At 35.9% G+C, this 17707-nt stretch overlaps 1 protein-coding gene across 4 annotated transcripts in view; it reads left to right on the top strand.

The window, feature by feature from the left end:
* Nucleotides 1-17707, top strand: part of ATP2C1 (ATPase secretory pathway Ca2+ transporting 1) — a 154751-nt gene that overhangs the window by 75826 nt on the left and 61218 nt on the right. For all 4 annotated transcript variants that reach the window (XM_003265403.4, XM_030816834.1, XM_030816835.1 and 1 more), the window contains 4 exons: nt 2966-3027; nt 3882-3990; nt 16053-16208; nt 17244-17312. In XM_003265403.4, the coding sequence (XP_003265451.1) occupies nt 2966-3027; nt 3882-3990; nt 16053-16208; nt 17244-17312 (396 nt within the window). The remainder of the gene's footprint in view (nt 1-2965; nt 3028-3881; nt 3991-16052; nt 16209-17243; nt 17313-17707) is intronic.

The following is a 17707-nucleotide window of genomic DNA, read 5'->3' as shown; positions in this document are numbered from 1 at the left end:
CTACACTTGTTTGCTGAATTTATCGCCTAACCTTATTTTATTTGAGTCTGTTTTGAGGAATTAAAATGGTTCTATTCATTGTTGGCATGACCTCCTCTCCCCTCCCTTTAAAACAATTTCTCATTCCTCCACAAAAGGGGTGTTGTGATCTGGATCAAAGTAATTGAAACAGTAAATAAAACATATGTAAAGTAGCCCCTTTTAAAAATTACTATGAATAATGTGGAGATACTGTCAAGATTTCTATTAATAAGTGCAGACAAAAATGTAGGCTTAGTTTTATGTTTATGTAAATATCTGAAACTTCTGTAGATTTTAGAACAGTGTTTCACAATATCAGATTTCCTTTTTAGCTAAAACATGGTTAACAAGAATAGAATTATTCTAGCTTAGAGAGAAATGTAATATTGTTGTATAAGCCTGAAGTTCATGCTGTTTTGAATCTGAAGCCTATACTTTGAGTAACTATGGTTGTTCTTACATCTACGATTTATTACGTATTTCTTGTCACTATCCCAGCCTCTTAAGGTAATCTCTAACCTAGTTGTTATTAGTTCTGTAGTAACCCAGTGTAGAATGCCAGTTGGAATCAGATCATTTGCAGCAGGTTTGTGAGCTCCATTAGTAGACTATCAGGGTTCCACTTTTAGGGGAATCTTCTTGCTTGGACAAATGTTGCCCATGGTCAGGTGGAGCTGGTTAGTCTAGCATAGGTCATTTCAGGCTAAGCATTATTCAAGGCAGCTATTCATTCAGCCAAGTGAGTGGTATGACCCACTGGACCACTAACTGGACCTTCTTGCATCTTTAAGAATGTGTCAGGGCCAGGCGCGGTGGCTCACGCCTGTAGTCCCAGCACTTTGGGAGGCCGAGGGGGGGATCACAAGGTCAGGAGATCGAGACCATCCTGGCTAACACAGTGAAACCCCATCTCTACTAAAAAAATACAAAAAATTAGCTGGGCGTGGTGGCGGGTGCCTGTAGTCCCAGCTACGTGGGAGGCTGAGGCAGGGGAATGGCGTGAACCTGGGAGGCGGAGCTTGCAGTGAGCCGAGATCGCACCACTGCATTCCAGCCTGGGCAACAGAGCGAGACTCTGTCTCAAAAAAAAGAATATGTCAGATATATGGAGTGCCCTACTTCAGAAGGATTCCTGGAAATAGTATCACTATGTATGGAAGACCGTAGTACCTTGTTCTCTTTGATCACTAGAAAGCCCATGCTTTCAAAAAACACCACAAAATTGTGATTTTAACATAAGTCAGTATGGAATTTTACACAAGATAGTGTTGTTATACACATTAAATGCTATGGCTGAGACTATTAAATATGTTTATGATAGGTACATTTGATGGAAATCTCACAAAAGGATGAAAACTTTATAAAAAGCCTAGTTTCAAATTGCTAGGTCTGATTCTTACACACATGACCCATCACCAAATATGCCTGTGAAACCAACAAAATAGTCTATAAACAAGTAAAAATCCTCTCCAAAAAGATCCTATTTACTGTCAGTTGAACTTATCATAATGCTTTAATCAAAAAGCTCTTTATCAAAAATGTATAAAAAATTCTTAATACTTTATCATTATTTGTTATTTGTGCTATATTACCTGTGTCTTAAGAGGGTTTTTTGTATTCCTTTTTATATTTATGTCCTGCCTTTTTTCCGTGTGTCTTTGTAATCCCCATTCCCCACACCACTGTACTTCTTCTCAGCCATAAAAATAGCTAATTGTTTTATATAGTCATAATGATGTCACCTTACAATAAATTTGAAAAATGACTTTTAGGCATTTATTAGGTTTTACGTGGTATGTTTAATGATCATTTTGATATAGAGGTATCTTTATAATTGTAGGGAGTAGAGGCTAAGAAACCAGAAGAGATAGGTAAAGATTGGGCAGCATCTATGTCATTTATTACTGGGATCTAGGATTGATGGGTATTTTCTAGCATATTACAGAATTTTTGGGTAAACTTCCAAATTCCTTAATATCCTTCATGTGTTTGGGGTGTTGTCTTATGATTTTTACATTTGTAGATTTTCCTTATATTTGTCACTCTAAGATTAAGTAGAGACTGATTGTGTTCTAAGTTATTCTTACATAGCCTTGTGTTTTCTGTTTGAAGTTTGTAATGGATAGGACATTTTGACTGGTACTAGCACTGCAGTCATTTCAAAACACTCCCAACCCTTCTACCTCCACTATTTGCCTCTCCCTCTTTTGACCTTAGATTAGAAGATTCTTTTGCTTACTACAGACATGAGGCAAAAATAGCAGTGATGTGTGATGCAAGACTGCTCATGGAAATGTGGACTAAATAGTATTGTGAGTCGAAGGATGTTTCTGACCAATCCTCAGCTTTTTGTTATCTGGATGGAAGAAGGCTGGAAATCACATTGTTAGAACTCCTGAGAATTTTCCCTTTTGGATACACAGGTTGATGGGAACTGGGTCTGTCAGTATAGAGCCAGCCACATCTTATTCCTTGTCTATCCCATGTTTGTTCTAATGGTTTACTTCGTAAACCATTGCTATTAGCACGGGCTTAAATTCCTAAAGCAAATGTTGTTTACAGTTAATTATCTTTGACTTCTGTGGTCATTAGACACTTAATATAAGATTATCTAAATTTTAAGGCTCAATGACTTAAAACTTTAAATGACTCAAATTTTGTACTCTTTGGACATATTAGTCAGTTTTCATTTTTATTCTAAATAACCTTAGGTTTGTACATTGAATATTAAAATGTAAAACTGGGAATATTTAATTATCAAAATTGATCTCTACAATTTAACATTTTAAAATAAGGGACAGCTTTTCTGGGTAAGAATATAAGCACAAGTAAAGGAAAAGATGAGAATTGGGGGAAATTTTAAAATAATGATTGAGATTAATAAGTCTAAATGGAATATATTCATGGGAACAAAATTAAATTCTACTTTTTTTTGTTTGAATAGGAATATCGTTCAGAAAAATCTCTTGAAGAATTGAGTAAACTTGTGCCACCAGAATGCCATTGGTATGATCCTTTTTTTGGTATGGATTTCTGCCCCTTTAAAAATAGAAGTTGAATGTGACTAGTACCGTATATATTGTTATCCCCACTTTGTCTGAACATAAGGAAGACACTATTAATCTGACACAAAAAGTTCCTGGTCTCATTAATGTAGCAAAACTGTACCATTGAAAACTTTAAAATCCGAGATTCTAGAGACATGGATGTCTTTAACAGTTTTTTTTTTTTTTTTTTTTTTTTTAGACGGAGTCTGGCTCTGTCACCCAGGCTGGAGTGCAGTGGCACACAATCTCGGCTCACTGCAAGCTCCGTCTGCCGGGTTCACGCCATTCTCCTGTCTCAGCCTCCTGAGTAGCTGGGACTACAGGCGCCCGCTACCACGCTCAGATTATCTTTTGTATTTTTAGTAGAGATGGGTTTCACCATGTTAGCCAGGATGATCTCGATCTCCTGACCTCGTGATCTGCCCACCTTGGCCTCCCAAAGTGTTGGGATTACAGGCATGAGCCACTGTGCCCGGCTGTATTTAACAGATTGTGTGTGTGTGTGTGTGTGTGTGTGTGTGCGTCCACACACAAGTATGTGCTAAGCACTATTCTGGGTATAGTGATTCACAATCAAACAGACCCAGGTGATTCAAAAGGTTGCTTCAATTTGCACATTTTACATTTGAACAAATAATTTGTTTTTCAAGTGATTTTCTGTCATCTTGGCATCTTAATTGTTTAGAAACAGTCTTTTTCTTGGTTCTTACATTTGCCTTTTCCTCAGACAAGCCTACTGGAAATAATTTTTTAAGATAAGTTGTATGAATTTTTTTTTTTTTTAACCATGGTTGTTTCTATTTCATGTTACAGTGTGCGTGAAGGAAAATTGGAGCATACACTTGCCCGAGACTTGGTTCCAGGTGATACAGTTTGCCTTTCTGTTGGGGACAGAGTTCCTGCTGACTTACGCTTGTTTGAGGTAAGTTTGGGGATCTGATTGTAATAAGTGAAAATACGTGGATGTAGATTAAAGGATAAACGTTACTAGTTTTAAGGAATTAACACATAGTTGATTTGAAACATTTGGTATTCTACTTTAAAATGTGACATATATAAACTTTTTTTTTTCACTAAAATATGTCTGTCTCTACTATAACATCTTTTGAGGTGTCTGTTTAGTGAATCAGCAGATCTTTATAGAAACCTGCATGTTAGGGACTGTGGGAGATACCAAGATGATATGATAGAATACTTGTGAGTAGGGAACATACTATGTGTACACAAATTACTCACCATAAAATAGAACTCAGTAATTGAGTAAGAGAAGTTCAAAGAATAGGATATAGACATTTAAAGAAGGGAGAGGTTCCACCTGATTTGAATGAGATCAGAATATGCCTCAGACCACATGGCTTTGGCAGTGATAATTGAAGAGTAGTACTGGACAAAGATGGGGAAGACAATGAAGCAACACCATTCAGATCACTATGAACATTCCAGTGTATGAAACTCTGTTGGGACATGGTAAGGATAGAAAACGTGTGATGGAATCAGATTTAAGAGGCCTTGGATACTAGGCTTAACTTCAGATTTTTTTGGTTAGGAGTTACCTTTTGAGGCTCCTGTGTAGTTGCTAAATAATGTTATCCTTAACCTGGCTACAGTGTGTAGAATAGATTGAAGAACTGGAAAATGGAGATAGGCACCTAGTTTAACAGGCTTTCAGAACCCCTTAGTATGCAGGTCTTATCCACCATTGGAATTAAGCTGTTAACACCTACAGAGTGGTCAGTCTTTAAATACTATGGCCAAAAGTATGAGTGTTCTCATAGATGCTGTAGAAGGCCTGAAAAACCTTTCAGACTATAATAAGAACAAACTTCGCTTAATCTTTAAGCAGAGGCCTTTTTTTCCAGATATTTGAAATTTATCCTTAGAAAGCTAGTGGATTGCTTTAATTGGGTGACTAGGAATAATTGATAATATTGCAAGTGTTACTAATTTTACTTCATTATCTTTTTTCTCCTCTTTGAGGTCTTTTTCATGTTAATTCTTTTCTACTCTTCTTTCCTTCAGTTCCTAATATTTTGCCGAAGACAATACCTTGAATTATTCTTCCTCAGAGATTAAGTAGTCTTGTCACTTGGCATAAGTTATCTTCCCCCTCCCCCAGAAAAACCCTAATTTAAATTCATGGAGTTTATGCCATTCTTTATTCTGGGCTGCTTCTCTTCCAGTTGAGAAACAGAACTTCTCATTGGGATAGTTAGAAGGTGGTGTTTCTCATTTGCATGGTTCAAGAAGTATAATGATAGAAACTTCAAAACACCATTAGGGCTTGCTAAACTATTTTAGGGTTTTCATTTAACTAAGGGTTAATTGACTTGACAGTTAATTATTTCAAAGTTCACATGTAAACAGGAAAGAAAACCTGTCAGTATGGATTAGTATGTATTTTATCTACTCAGCAAATATATATTGAAGACATTGTGAATTTTTTATTTTATTTTTATTTGTTTTTGAGATGGAGTCTCACTCTGTTGCCCAGGCTGGAGTGCAATGGTGTGATCTCAGCTCACTGCAGTCTCCATCTCCTGGATTCAAGCAATTCTCCTGCCTCAGGCTCCCAAGTAGCTGAGATTACAGGTGCCTGCCACCACGCCTGGCTAATTTTTTAGTATTTTTAGTGGAGACGGGGTTTTGCCATGTTGGCCAGGCTGGTTTTGAACTCCTGACCTCAGGTGATCCACCTGCCTCAGCCTCCCAAAGTGCTGGGATTACAGTCATGAGCCACTGCTCCCAGCCGACATTGTGAATTTAATAAGAATTATAAGCATATGTCTTGTGGAGTAATTTATTAGTTATTATTGTTTTCCCCCTGCTTGTTAACTTTGCAAGCACTTCATCAGCACATTTTATTCTGCAGTACTGTAGTTAGGTTGATTTTGTTCTAGTTAATCCACTTTTACATATATAGTTGAACATTTTTTAATCTCTCTACTTTAATTCTGCCCTATTTGTTTTGCCTGTTACTTGGTACCCCAAACAGACTTTTGCAACTACTTTGACTGCAGATTGAAATAACTTTCCTTAAAGAGTTGGGGGTCTTTTATCCTGCATCTAAATTTGAATGTATTGACTTAAGATATAGGCTGATAAAGTCAGTTTCTCTTCTGGACACAGAAGCTGCTAGTTTTTTGAAATTAAACTGGCTTATTGGAGTTTTGTTGGCTCAGTTTGGCTGTGGTGATCTTTGGATAATTTTGTAAGGCTAGCTGGTCATTTGATACTACTGTATGAAATACTGTCATTAGGGTTTAAAGGAACCAGAAAACTCCTTAGTCAGCTTTGGGATATCACCAATTTCTTCCAAAGCACATGGATTTCACTTTAGAGAAAGCAAGTCTGTGAACTTCTGCTATGTAGTTAGTTCTCTTACAAACTAGGCCTAAAGCCATGGTTGCAACTTTAGTGTCATCATTTTGTAACTGTCAAAAATTTTAGTGCTTTCAGAGTTTGACTGTAAACTTGCCTGGGTCCTCAGCAGCTTCTTGTTTAGCACATTCAGTGTCCTGACTGCTGTACAACTTTTATCTGGTACAACTTTTATCTTCATAGGTTGTTTCTTAGCTTGGGCTGCTTTAACAAAATACCATGCCATTTATTTTTCACAGTTACAGAGGCTGGAAGTTCAAGGTCAAGGTCTGGCAGGGTTTGGTTTCTGGTGAGGACTCTTGCTAGCTTGAGATGGCTATCTTCTTGCAGTGTCCTCACGTGGCGGAGACAGCAATTTCTCTCTTTTCCTTTTATACAGCCACTAATGGCATCATTAGGACTAGCCTCATGACCGCATCAAACCCTAATTACTTCCCAGGGCCCCATCTCCAAATACTGTAACATTGACTGTAGAGCTATAGCATATGACTTTTTGGGATACACAGTTAAGACTGTAGCAGGTTGAGACTGCCATTTTGTATATACTTTTTAATGACTAATATTGATAACTTAAGGAATTGTGTAGTTTTCCCCTTGCCTGTGTCAGGTTTTCAGAAGCCAGTGGTTGAGCCAAGATAGTTTTCCCTTGTATCCAGTGGGGATTGGTCATAGTAGATCCACAGAGAGCAAAATCCAAAGATGCTCAAGTCCTTTACATACAATTGAGTAGTATTTATATATAACCTCTGCACATTTTTCTGTATACTTTAAATCATCTCTAGATTACTTATAACTCCTAATAAAATATAAATGCTATGTCAACAGTTGTTATACTGTATTTTAAAAAATGCGTATTTTTTTTACTTTTGTATTTTTTTTAATTATACTTACTTTCTTTGAATATTTTCCACCTGTGATTGGTTGAATCCACTGCTACAGAGGGAGGACTGTATGGTTGGTGGCAGTGGCCTTTCCAGCAGGAGCCTGAGAGGCACTGATGGAGCTAGGACAGTAAAACTTAGAGGAATTGAGCTTTGGGCATGTTCTTTGTTTTTTTTTCCCCCTGAGGGTTTTTGTTTTAACTTTTAGTGTTGAGAAGAGGCACCACTGGCCAATTACTTGATGATAACCAATGGATTGGTCAGACAATGACTTTAGATGAAGCAATCTTATTGACTATGTATGCCTGGATAACAGTACATTTTATTTTTATTTTTTATTATTATACTTTAAGTTCTGGGGCACATGTGCACAACGTGCAGGTTTGTTACATATGTATACATGTGCCATGTTGGTGTGCTGCACCCGTTAACTTGTCATTTACATTAGGTATATCTCCTAATGCTCTCCCACCCCCCTACCCCCACCCCACGACAGGCCCCATTGTGTGATGTTCCCAACCCTGTGTCCAAGTGTTCTCATTGTTCAATTCCCACCTGTGAGTGAGAACATGCAGTGTTTAGTTTTGTGTCCTTGGTGATAGTTTGCTCAGAATGATGATTTCCAGCTTCCTCCATGTCCCTACAAAGGACATGAACTCATCATTTTTTATGGCTGCATAGTATTCCCTGGTGTATATGTGCCACATTTTCTTAATCCAGTCTATCATTGAACAGTGTATTTTGCCTTTGTGAAAACACAGCATATTTTCGGTGTTGTTCCAGGTAAAGTCTGTATCAATATTTGAATAAAGAACTCTTTGTAAGAAAAAACAGCATGAGGGTCAGATGAAAAAAGGTTGCGGTTTTTTTTTGTGTGTGTGTGTCTTTTGAAAATATTTTACCTCTCTCAGCTATAACTTTCTAAGCCCAATAATACATCGCTTGAAATGATAGCAAGATTTTCTTTCACTTGAAGTTCTGAATAAGTCCATTGACACTTTGCTTTGTGGTTCATGTGCTTATAGTTGGCCCACATCATTTTTTTAAACCTGTTTTTGATCTGATGATTTTCTAAATGTATCAGACTTCTTTCAGAGAATTACCACTTGGGCTAGCAGCCAAGATTAAGCTGTTTTTATGATACTGGATTATCAGACCATTTTAATCTGGGCAGAAAGGTTAGTTCTATTAGGAGTTAGGATCTACTGGGGCCAAGCTCAGGAATTCAAACTTAAGAACACGCCAGTGGGCATTATATTGTGAGCCATATTTTAATCTCATGAATCCTTGTACTTTGCTATAGTATAGGAGTTTGGCTCAGTGAGTAGTTTTTGGTGTCTTCAGGGCTTGTTCCTTTCTGTTCCCTAGTTCTAAGGAGAAGTAAAAACCAGAGATAATGGGCATCATTGAGCCAGCACAGATATACTTTAGCTACCTGCCACCTGAAGGAGTCAGAAATAATCTCCTTGACTGGAACCCCACGTAGCCATTATGTTCCTATTTGTGAGGCTCACATTCTTGCCCAGTCTGTTGTTAAGACCCGCTAACAAGCAGCTTCCTCCACGTTGGGTAAATCCATTACTGGAGCAATCATTTTGTGTCAAGCATTCTGATTCCCTGAGTTAATAAAATACATATTCCATTTTACTCAGTGAAAAAATACTCTGGTAAAACCCAGGTTACAATTCTGATTTGGTTTGGTATGCTTTTTCAAAAAAGAATCTTTTCAAATATTTGATAAAATGTAAGCATATGGTGATATTTTAAATTTACTTATGTTGGTAATGAAGCTAATTTAGGCAATTGTAATCCATTTCTTAGGAAATCGGTCTATTATGAAACCATTTTCGCCATTTAGCACATATTTGAAAACCATTTTGGCACATTGTACCAGGCTTCAGGGCTTAGAAGTGAAAAAGACAGTTTGTGCCCTCTCCTTTGGCAGACACCAACTTGCAAACAACTGTGATTCAAAGAATGATATGTGTCTGCTCATGAAATGAATTGACCATGTGAGCCTAGGCAAGCTGCTTTATTTTTTCAGGCCTGTTTTGTCACTGTGACATAGAGTTGCCCTAGAGCAATGCATTCCAACTTGTAATGTGCATAGGAATCAGCTAGGCTCTGTTTTGGCAGGTGTAGGGTGGGGCCTGAGATTCTGCATACTTAACCAGCTCTTAGACCATGCCAAAAGCACCGGTCCATCCACCACATTAAAAAAAAATTATTAAAACAGCTTTATTGAGATATAATGTGCATATCATACAGTTCACACATTTAAGGTGTATCATTCAGTGGTTTTCAGTATATTCACAGTTGTACACCCATCGCTACAATCTAATTGTAGAGCATTTTCATCACCCTCAAAAGAAAACTTTTACCTTTTTAGCATTCATCCTGTATTTTCCCTGCCTCTAGCAGCCATTAATCTGCTTGCCACTGAAATACATGTGCCTATTCTGGACATTTCATATAAGTAGAATCATACAATATGTAGTCTTTTATGTCTGGCCTCTTTCATTTAACATAACGTTTTTAGGTACTTCATTCATGTATGTCGTTTTTTACTGCCAAATAATTTTCCATTGTAAGGATTTATATCACATAGTTGGTGAATTTAATCCATTTACACTTACAGTGATACTGATAGGAAAGGACTTCTGTTGTTACTTGTTTTCTACTTGTGTTATCTTTTTATGTTCCTCAGTTTCTCCATTGTGCCCTTCTTTGTGTTTGTTTGATTTTTTTTCCATGCCCCTCCGACTGATTTTTTTTGATGTACCTTTTTTATTCCCTCGAATTATTTTCTGTGCGTACCATTTACTTATTAGTGATTATATGTGGATTACAATGAACATCCTAGTCTTATAACAATCTAGTTTGAAGTGATACCAACTTTGCTTCAGTAGCATACAAAATCGTACAGCCCACATCTCCCTCATCTTTGTTATTTTTGCAAATGACATCTTTATGCATTCTGTGCCCATTAATAAAGATTTATAAGCATTTTATGCATTTATAAGTTTTAATTATATAGGAAGCAAACACAGGAGTCACGAACTCAACATACAATAATACTGACTTTTATGTTTACCTACATAGTTAGCTTCATTGGAATTCTTTATGTCTTCATATGGCTTTGAGTTACTTTCTACTTTCTTATTTCAGCCTAAAGGGCTGTCTCTTAGCATTTCTTATGAGTCAGGTCTGACTAGTGATGAACTCTTTTAGCTTTTGTTTATTTAGGAATTTAAAAATTTCTCCTTCATTTTTAAAAGATAATGTTGCCAGATAGAAAATTATTGGTTGACAGGTTTTTTTTTCTGAATATTATAAATATCTGCTCTTTTTGGCCTCTGTGGTTTCTGATTAGGAATGAGCTATTAATCTTAATGAAAATTCTGTTATGTGATAAGTTGTTTCTGTGGCTGTTTTCAAGATTCTGTCTTTATCTTTCAATGGTTTGATTATAATGTGTTTAATTGTGGATATCTTTGAGTTTATTATATTTGGATTTCATTGAGCTCCTTGGTTGTGTAGATTTATGTCTTTCATCAAGTTGGGGAAGTTCTCAGCCATTTTATCTTCAGCTATTCTTTCTGTCACCTTCTCTTTTTTCCTTCTGAGATTGTACTGGCATACCTCATTTTATCATGCTTCAAAGATAATACATTTTAAAAAATAATAGATTTGTGGCAGCCCTGTGTCAGGCAAGTCTGTTAGCACCATTTTTCCAACAGCATGGTGCTCACTTTGTGTCTTTGTGTCACATTTTGGTAATTCTCACAGTATTTCAGACTTTTTCAATATTATGTCTATTATGGTAATCAGTGATCTTTGCTGTTACTGTTAAAATTGTTTTGGGGCACCATTAACCATGTTCATGTAAGACCATAAATGTAATGAATAAATGTTGTGTGTTTTCTACTGCTGCTCTGCCTGACTACTCTTTCCCTCTCCTTGGGCTTTCCTGTTCTCTGAGAAACAACAATATGGAAATTAAGCCAATTAATAACCCTACAGTGGCTTCTTAAGTGTTCAAATGAAAGGAAAAATCGCATGTCTTTCACTTTAAGTCAAAAGCTAGAAATGATTAAGCTTAGTGAGGAATGCATGTCAAAAGCTAAGATAGGCTGAAGGCTAGGCCTCGTGCCTCAAACAATTAGCCAAGTTGTGAATGCAAAGAAAAAGTTCTTGAAATTAAAAGTGCTATTCCAGTGAACACACAAATGATAAGAAGTAAAATATCCTTATTGTGGATATGAAGAAAGTTTGAAAGGTTTCGATAAAACATAGAAGCAGCCACAATATTTCCTTAAACCAAACCTAATCCAGAGCAGGACCCTAACTCTCTTCAGTTCTATGAAGGCCGAGAGAAGTGAGGAAGCTGCCAAAGAAAAGTTTGAAGCTTGCAGAGGTTGGTTCATGAGGTTTAAGAAAAGAAGCCATCTCTATAAGTGCAAGATGAAGCAGCAGATGTTGATGGAGAAGCTGCAGCAAGTTATTCAGAAGATGTAGCTAAGATCATTGAGGAAGGTGGTTATACCGAACATTTTCAATGTAGATGAAACAGCTATATCTTCTGAATAACTTTTTCTGTATACTCGAATCAGAAAGTCAGCAATTTATGTAAGCATTTACCATGGGATAAAATCAATTTCATGTATCGTTTTCAGTAATACATAACACTTGGTTGGTTTGGCTTTGAGTGTTAATAAGTTAAATACATGAAGATTTTAAATTACATTTTTCTTCATTTGCATGAACAGTGAGGTATGTTAATTTTTGAGAGAAGTAAGAAATTTTATCATGATCAGGCAGCTACAGGTGAGTATTTTGGAAGATTGTTTTCTGGGGAGAGAAATCCATTTCTAATTTGCTTTTTAATGATTTGCTTTTAATTCTAGAGTCGAGAGGTGATTGCCTTATCAGTATACTGTATGTCAAACCGTTCTTTAGCTTAAGAACTTATTTGTAGCTGCCAGTTGTTCCATGTTAACCTGAATTTTTAAAAGTACTTTCTGCCTTTCAAGAAACCTTTGTGACTGGCATTTGATTTCTTTCTCCCTAGTGTTTTATGGAAATAATAATCTTGTGAATTTTCCAATCATTTTTATTGTGTACATGTTAAATATTTAGACTGTGGATTAGATAGTCGTCTTGATTCTTATTTATATTCTGATTTTTGAACTGCTTTATAGCATATTCACACCTCCACCAGAGTGCTTGAAGAAGAATGAAAGTGAAAATCAGTTTTCTTGTTCATTAACAGGTCTTCTGAGGGTTTAATACTTAAACTTTTGGCCGGGTGTCATGGGGCTGGCTGATTCTTTGATTTCACTTTATCCTACTTTTCCCTCTCTCATGAATGCAATGAATAATGACTCTAATATCTTTCTTCTCAGACGAATTAAATTGTGACTTTATTAAACTGTAATAGGCTTGCTTAATTTATTAAATTCCACCTTTTCTTTTCCTCTACTCCCTCAAAACTACTTCCTAGGAAAACTCTTGCAATCACTATTAAGAGAAAATAACGTGACTTAGTATTCGTATTCAACAGATAGTTGAAATCTTTGCAGATTGGGACATTGTAAGATTTAGACAAATTTCATGATAATTTGAGTTTTAGTTACAAATTTATAATGATATAGGAAAAAATTAGGGTCCTGAGCTCCTTTTTCTTCCACATCAGCTTGTCTGTTCCACCAGACAAGGGCTCTCTTAAGGTGAATGTTGTTCTGAGGCTGAAACCTAAGAGCTAGGTTGCTGACAGAGCCATGAAATCATGCTTTTCCTCTTTTTAAAAACAACAGATTAAAAAAAAAAATTCCTTCTCTATTGGTCACTTCATGTTAGTATTTATCCATGTTTAAGATTTACATTTAAAGCAAAAGTCTTCAAAGGGAAAACATGAGTTTTACTTCTCTTACGGAAGGAATTCTGTAAATTTCTACAAGTATTTATTTTTAAATATTAGTGGGTCTCTTTTCTAATTAAGATCTTGGAAAGTTACGTGCAACTCTGATTGTTGTAACAACCATTAAAGATGAGCTTGCTAAATAAAATGAACCTTATATAAATTTACTTGTAATTCAGATAATACATAATTTTTTACCTATCTTTGCTTTATGTGTTATACCTATATTTTTCTGTAAGTGGTTACAAAATTGGGGAGGAGAAATAATTTGCAGATTGATCCTCTAAATAAGTGGAATCTGGAGTTAAAATCTTTCAACACTGGAATTTTATCTGCATAGCGTTCTACCTCTATAACATTGGATGAGTTACTTAACCTTTCAGTGCCTGTAAAACAGATAATAATAGTAATTACTTGCCTCATAGGAGTTGTTAGTAGGATTAAATGTGATAATTTAGCATAGATATGTAGCATAGTGCCTAGCAGATGGTAAGCAATGAAATGTCAGCTGATTTTTAGTATTGGCATTGTCTTTGAAGAAGGGCCCATTTTAAGATTTGTTTCTCTTACCTTGCTAATAAATGTGTTAATGTGAAAAGTTAAATAGTTCCAAGGTTAACGTGGAAAGAAAAGTCAAGTAAATATGTTCCTTTAATAAAGAAAAATTCACTTGCCTTTGAGCATGGCAGGTGTTTTTTAAATTTTCAGTTGCGTTAAGGTAATGAACTCGAATTTATTAACTGGTTTGTGTTTGTATACACAATTAATGTTAAATGCAAAATCCTTTAAAGTCTAAAGGACTATTGATCTGTGTTTTAAAGAATAATTTTTGTAAGCTTATTTTGATACTAAAATTCATTCTATTGTCATATTATCTAAACTTTTGGGAAATGCTAGCACAATTTTGTCTCTTTGGAGTTATATTTATTTTCGTGATGAATATTTTAAAACTTAACAATCTAATGTAAACTGTTATTTTTGCAGTTATATGTTTGCCTAACACACAAACACACCAAGCATGTTCCTGTCCCCAAGGTCTTTGTACTTGTTATTGCCTTTACATGAAATCCACTCTCCCTAATTATGGCCCAGCCTTGGAGCTCTCCGGTCTGTCAGGGCTCTGCAGAGGATTACCTGGTTTTGGGGAATGTTTTCTTCTAAAATGTGACTCTATTTTTATTATGTTTGTTGTTTTCCCCCTACCTGGCATTATGTTATATACTCGTGCTTGTTTAAAATCACTTTCCCGTTAATATCCAAGGGTAGAAACTTTGTTTCGTTCACTGCTGATTCTGCTACTGTGTGTGATAAAGCACAGGGCCTGGCACATTGTAAACAGTAATAAATATTTGTTAAGTGAATATAGGAATGTTGTTGATCAAATTAAAACAGTTTTGTTGAGGAGATGAAGATTCTGTGAACCAATTTTTAATGATCATTTTACATGAGGTTGAGGTTTTTATGCTCAGAAATGAACCATTTGAAAAGATGTAATTTATAACTTTTCACCCCCCGCCAAAAAAAAAAAAATTTAAATTTAGAATACTTGGTACATAGTGTGAACTGAGAGTTAAGACAGGCCTTGAGAATACTGACTCAGCCTAAAATAGCAGTGATACTGTGCAGTAATTTATCCTGTTTTCTTTCCAGGAGCTTGCTCAGTGCCTAACACTGATAGTCAATAAATGTTTGTTGGGTGAATGAATGAGCGTGTAAAATCAGTAAAGTCATGAACTAATTCCTAGTTTCTTACAGAGTATCCTAAGGACCCTTGAATAATTGCTTCTGGAATAAAATGGATAGAAATTTGCAACAGAATCACCTGGAGGGCTTGTAAATACAGTCTGTTAGGTTTACTTTTTCCACCCTGTGTTTGAGGTGGAGCAAGGGACTCTAACTTCTAACAAGTTCTGAGGTAGTGGATGTAATGCTGTCCTCCTTTCAGAAGCTTTGCTGTATATCTGTATTCCTGTTGAGGTGATTCACATTAATGTATTGAAAGTTTTGAGAGCACTGCAGTAGAGGAAGCTGTTTAACTCTTAACTATTTCTGACTTACTTGGCCCTAGTCCTCTTCCCCACTTGTTTGTTTGTATATATGTATGTATGTATGTGTGTATGTATCTATACTCATAAAATAGTTTTTTTTTTTTCTTTTTTCTGTATGCTTGGGTGGTAAATACCGTGTCAGGAGTGAAGCCTTCAAAATTGAGCCCTGTTGCAGAGTTGGAAGATATGATAGTTATGATCTGCATGAAAACATTTGTATACATTTTTGAGTCTTGCAAATTGTAATTTGGAATAAATGGCATGTATAGCAAGAATGATTTTATGAAAATTGATTCCAAAATAATGAAATGATTTCTAAGTAATATTTTTCCCCTTTATTCATGTATCACTTTCAGTCATCGCCGATGGTTTTAATCTGCCAAGCCATATTTCCAGAACTTTAGGGACATGACAAAATTAGGAAATAATATTTTGTCATGAAAAGTTGAGTTTTCTCTAGATGAAGATTGAGTGTTAGCTAGTGTCAAATTTTTCCTAGTTGTATTTTCAGTTTTAGGCTAATCTAGTCTCATGGTACAGCATTCTACTTGGCATGTCTTAGATTTTGTTGACTTAATTGTATTTTAAAATATGATTGTACTGATTCTGGTCTTTTGTCTTAGAGTGATGGTTTTGATACAAGATGTGGCTAATCAATGGAAAAGGGATATTTGAGGAAGAAGTGATGATGTTATGAACTCTAGAGATGTTAAATGTAGCACAAAATTTGAATCTGGGATTCTTTATGTTCCCTAAGGCTGTGGATCTTTCCATTGATGAGTCCAGCTTGACAGGTGAGACAACGCCTTGTTCTAAGGTGACAGCTCCTCAGCCAGCTGCAACTAATGGAGATCTTGCATCGAGAAGTAACATTGCCTTTATGGGAACACTGGTCAGATGTGGCAAAGCAAAGGTAAATTTTTTTTCCTGATTTTAAAAAAGCAGTTCCTTTGTTTGAAACTATTTTCTCAGTTATTTTTTGCTGATTTTATGTGGAATTTTTCAAATACATGACAAAAGATAAAATTGAACTTAACCCGTTACATCTATTTGTGAAACTGGGGAGAATCTGTGTCCCTGAAGTATACTATTTCCATAGTTCCGCTATTTCCCAGATAATGGATAATCCTCAATACCTGTTTCTTTTTAAAGAGAGAAACAGTGTTTTCATGGCTGTGTTTATTATTAAATAAATTTTAATTTAGTTGATATGATACTGGCTGTAATAATCTGACTATTTATCGTTCACCTGTTGATCGATTTCAAATGCTTCTTTTCCTGAATTCTGATACTCCACCAGTGCAAAAGACACCATTCACTAGGGATAAAAAGAAACTATATTAAGTGTCTCCTATTGAGTATAATACATATTTGTATTTCAGAAATACTAATATAGGCAAAAAATAGGCCTCAGAATTGAGTCTGCTATATGTTTTTTTTGAGACGGAGTCTCGCTTTGTCATCCAGGCTGGAGTGCAGTGGCACGATCTTGGCTCACTGCAACCTTCACCTTCCAGGTTCAAGTGATTCTCCTGCCTCAGCCTCCCATATAGCAGGGATTACAGGCATATCCCATCACGCCTGGCTAATTTTTTGTATTTTTAGTAGAGATGGCATTTCACCATGTGGGCCAGGCTGGTCTCCAACTCCTGACCTCAAGTGATCCACCCGCCTCGGCCACCCAAAGTACTGGGATTATAGGCGTGAGCCACAGCACCCGGCCAGCAACACGTTTAATGTAATGTTTGTTTCCAGGGTTTAAATCATAAGGGGCAAATGCTAATGACAGTAACATAAAAAAGTAAATTTGCTGAGGAAATCTTAGGAGTGTGTATGTTAGACATCTTCACTGTAGGTAAGACTTTGAAAGTTGTTGGATGTGTATGTGTATGTGTTTTGGTTTACATTTCATCTGGATGTAAATGTATTTTCCTGTTTTTCCCCTTAGGGTGTTGTCATTGGAACAGGAGAAAATTCTGAATTTGGGGAGGTTTTTAAAATGATGCAAGCAGAAGAGGTGAGTACTTAATATGTTAATAATGTATTTGTTCCAAATCTGAAATTCTTCATTGTAAGTAGAGAATGTTGGATTATTTTATATACTGTTGAGAGCAGTATTTTATTCAGAATGGAAATCAGTTGTTTCTGTTTAGAAACATAATTGGAAAACCTGTAATTTAAAAGTTCTAAATTGATGTTGTTAGTGTTCTAAAGGATTTTGAGCTTTACTCATTGTTTATAGCAGAAAAAGGCTTATAGCCACTTATTTGTAGATCTTATTATTTTCAGAAATTAGTGTTGTAATTTTAAGGATTAGTAATTAGTATATTTGTACCTTGGAATATGTCTTCTGTCAAATTTTTTCAACTTCACATAATTCCAAGTAAGGGTGGCAGGGAAAAGATTGCCAAG

The sequence above is a fragment of the Nomascus leucogenys genome, chromosome 8 (genome assembly GCF_006542625.1).
Source record: "Nomascus leucogenys isolate Asia chromosome 8, Asia_NLE_v1, whole genome shotgun sequence".
Taxonomy (NCBI): domain Eukaryota; kingdom Metazoa; phylum Chordata; class Mammalia; order Primates; family Hylobatidae; genus Nomascus; species Nomascus leucogenys.
This window is presented reverse-complemented; position numbering and strand designations above follow the sequence as displayed.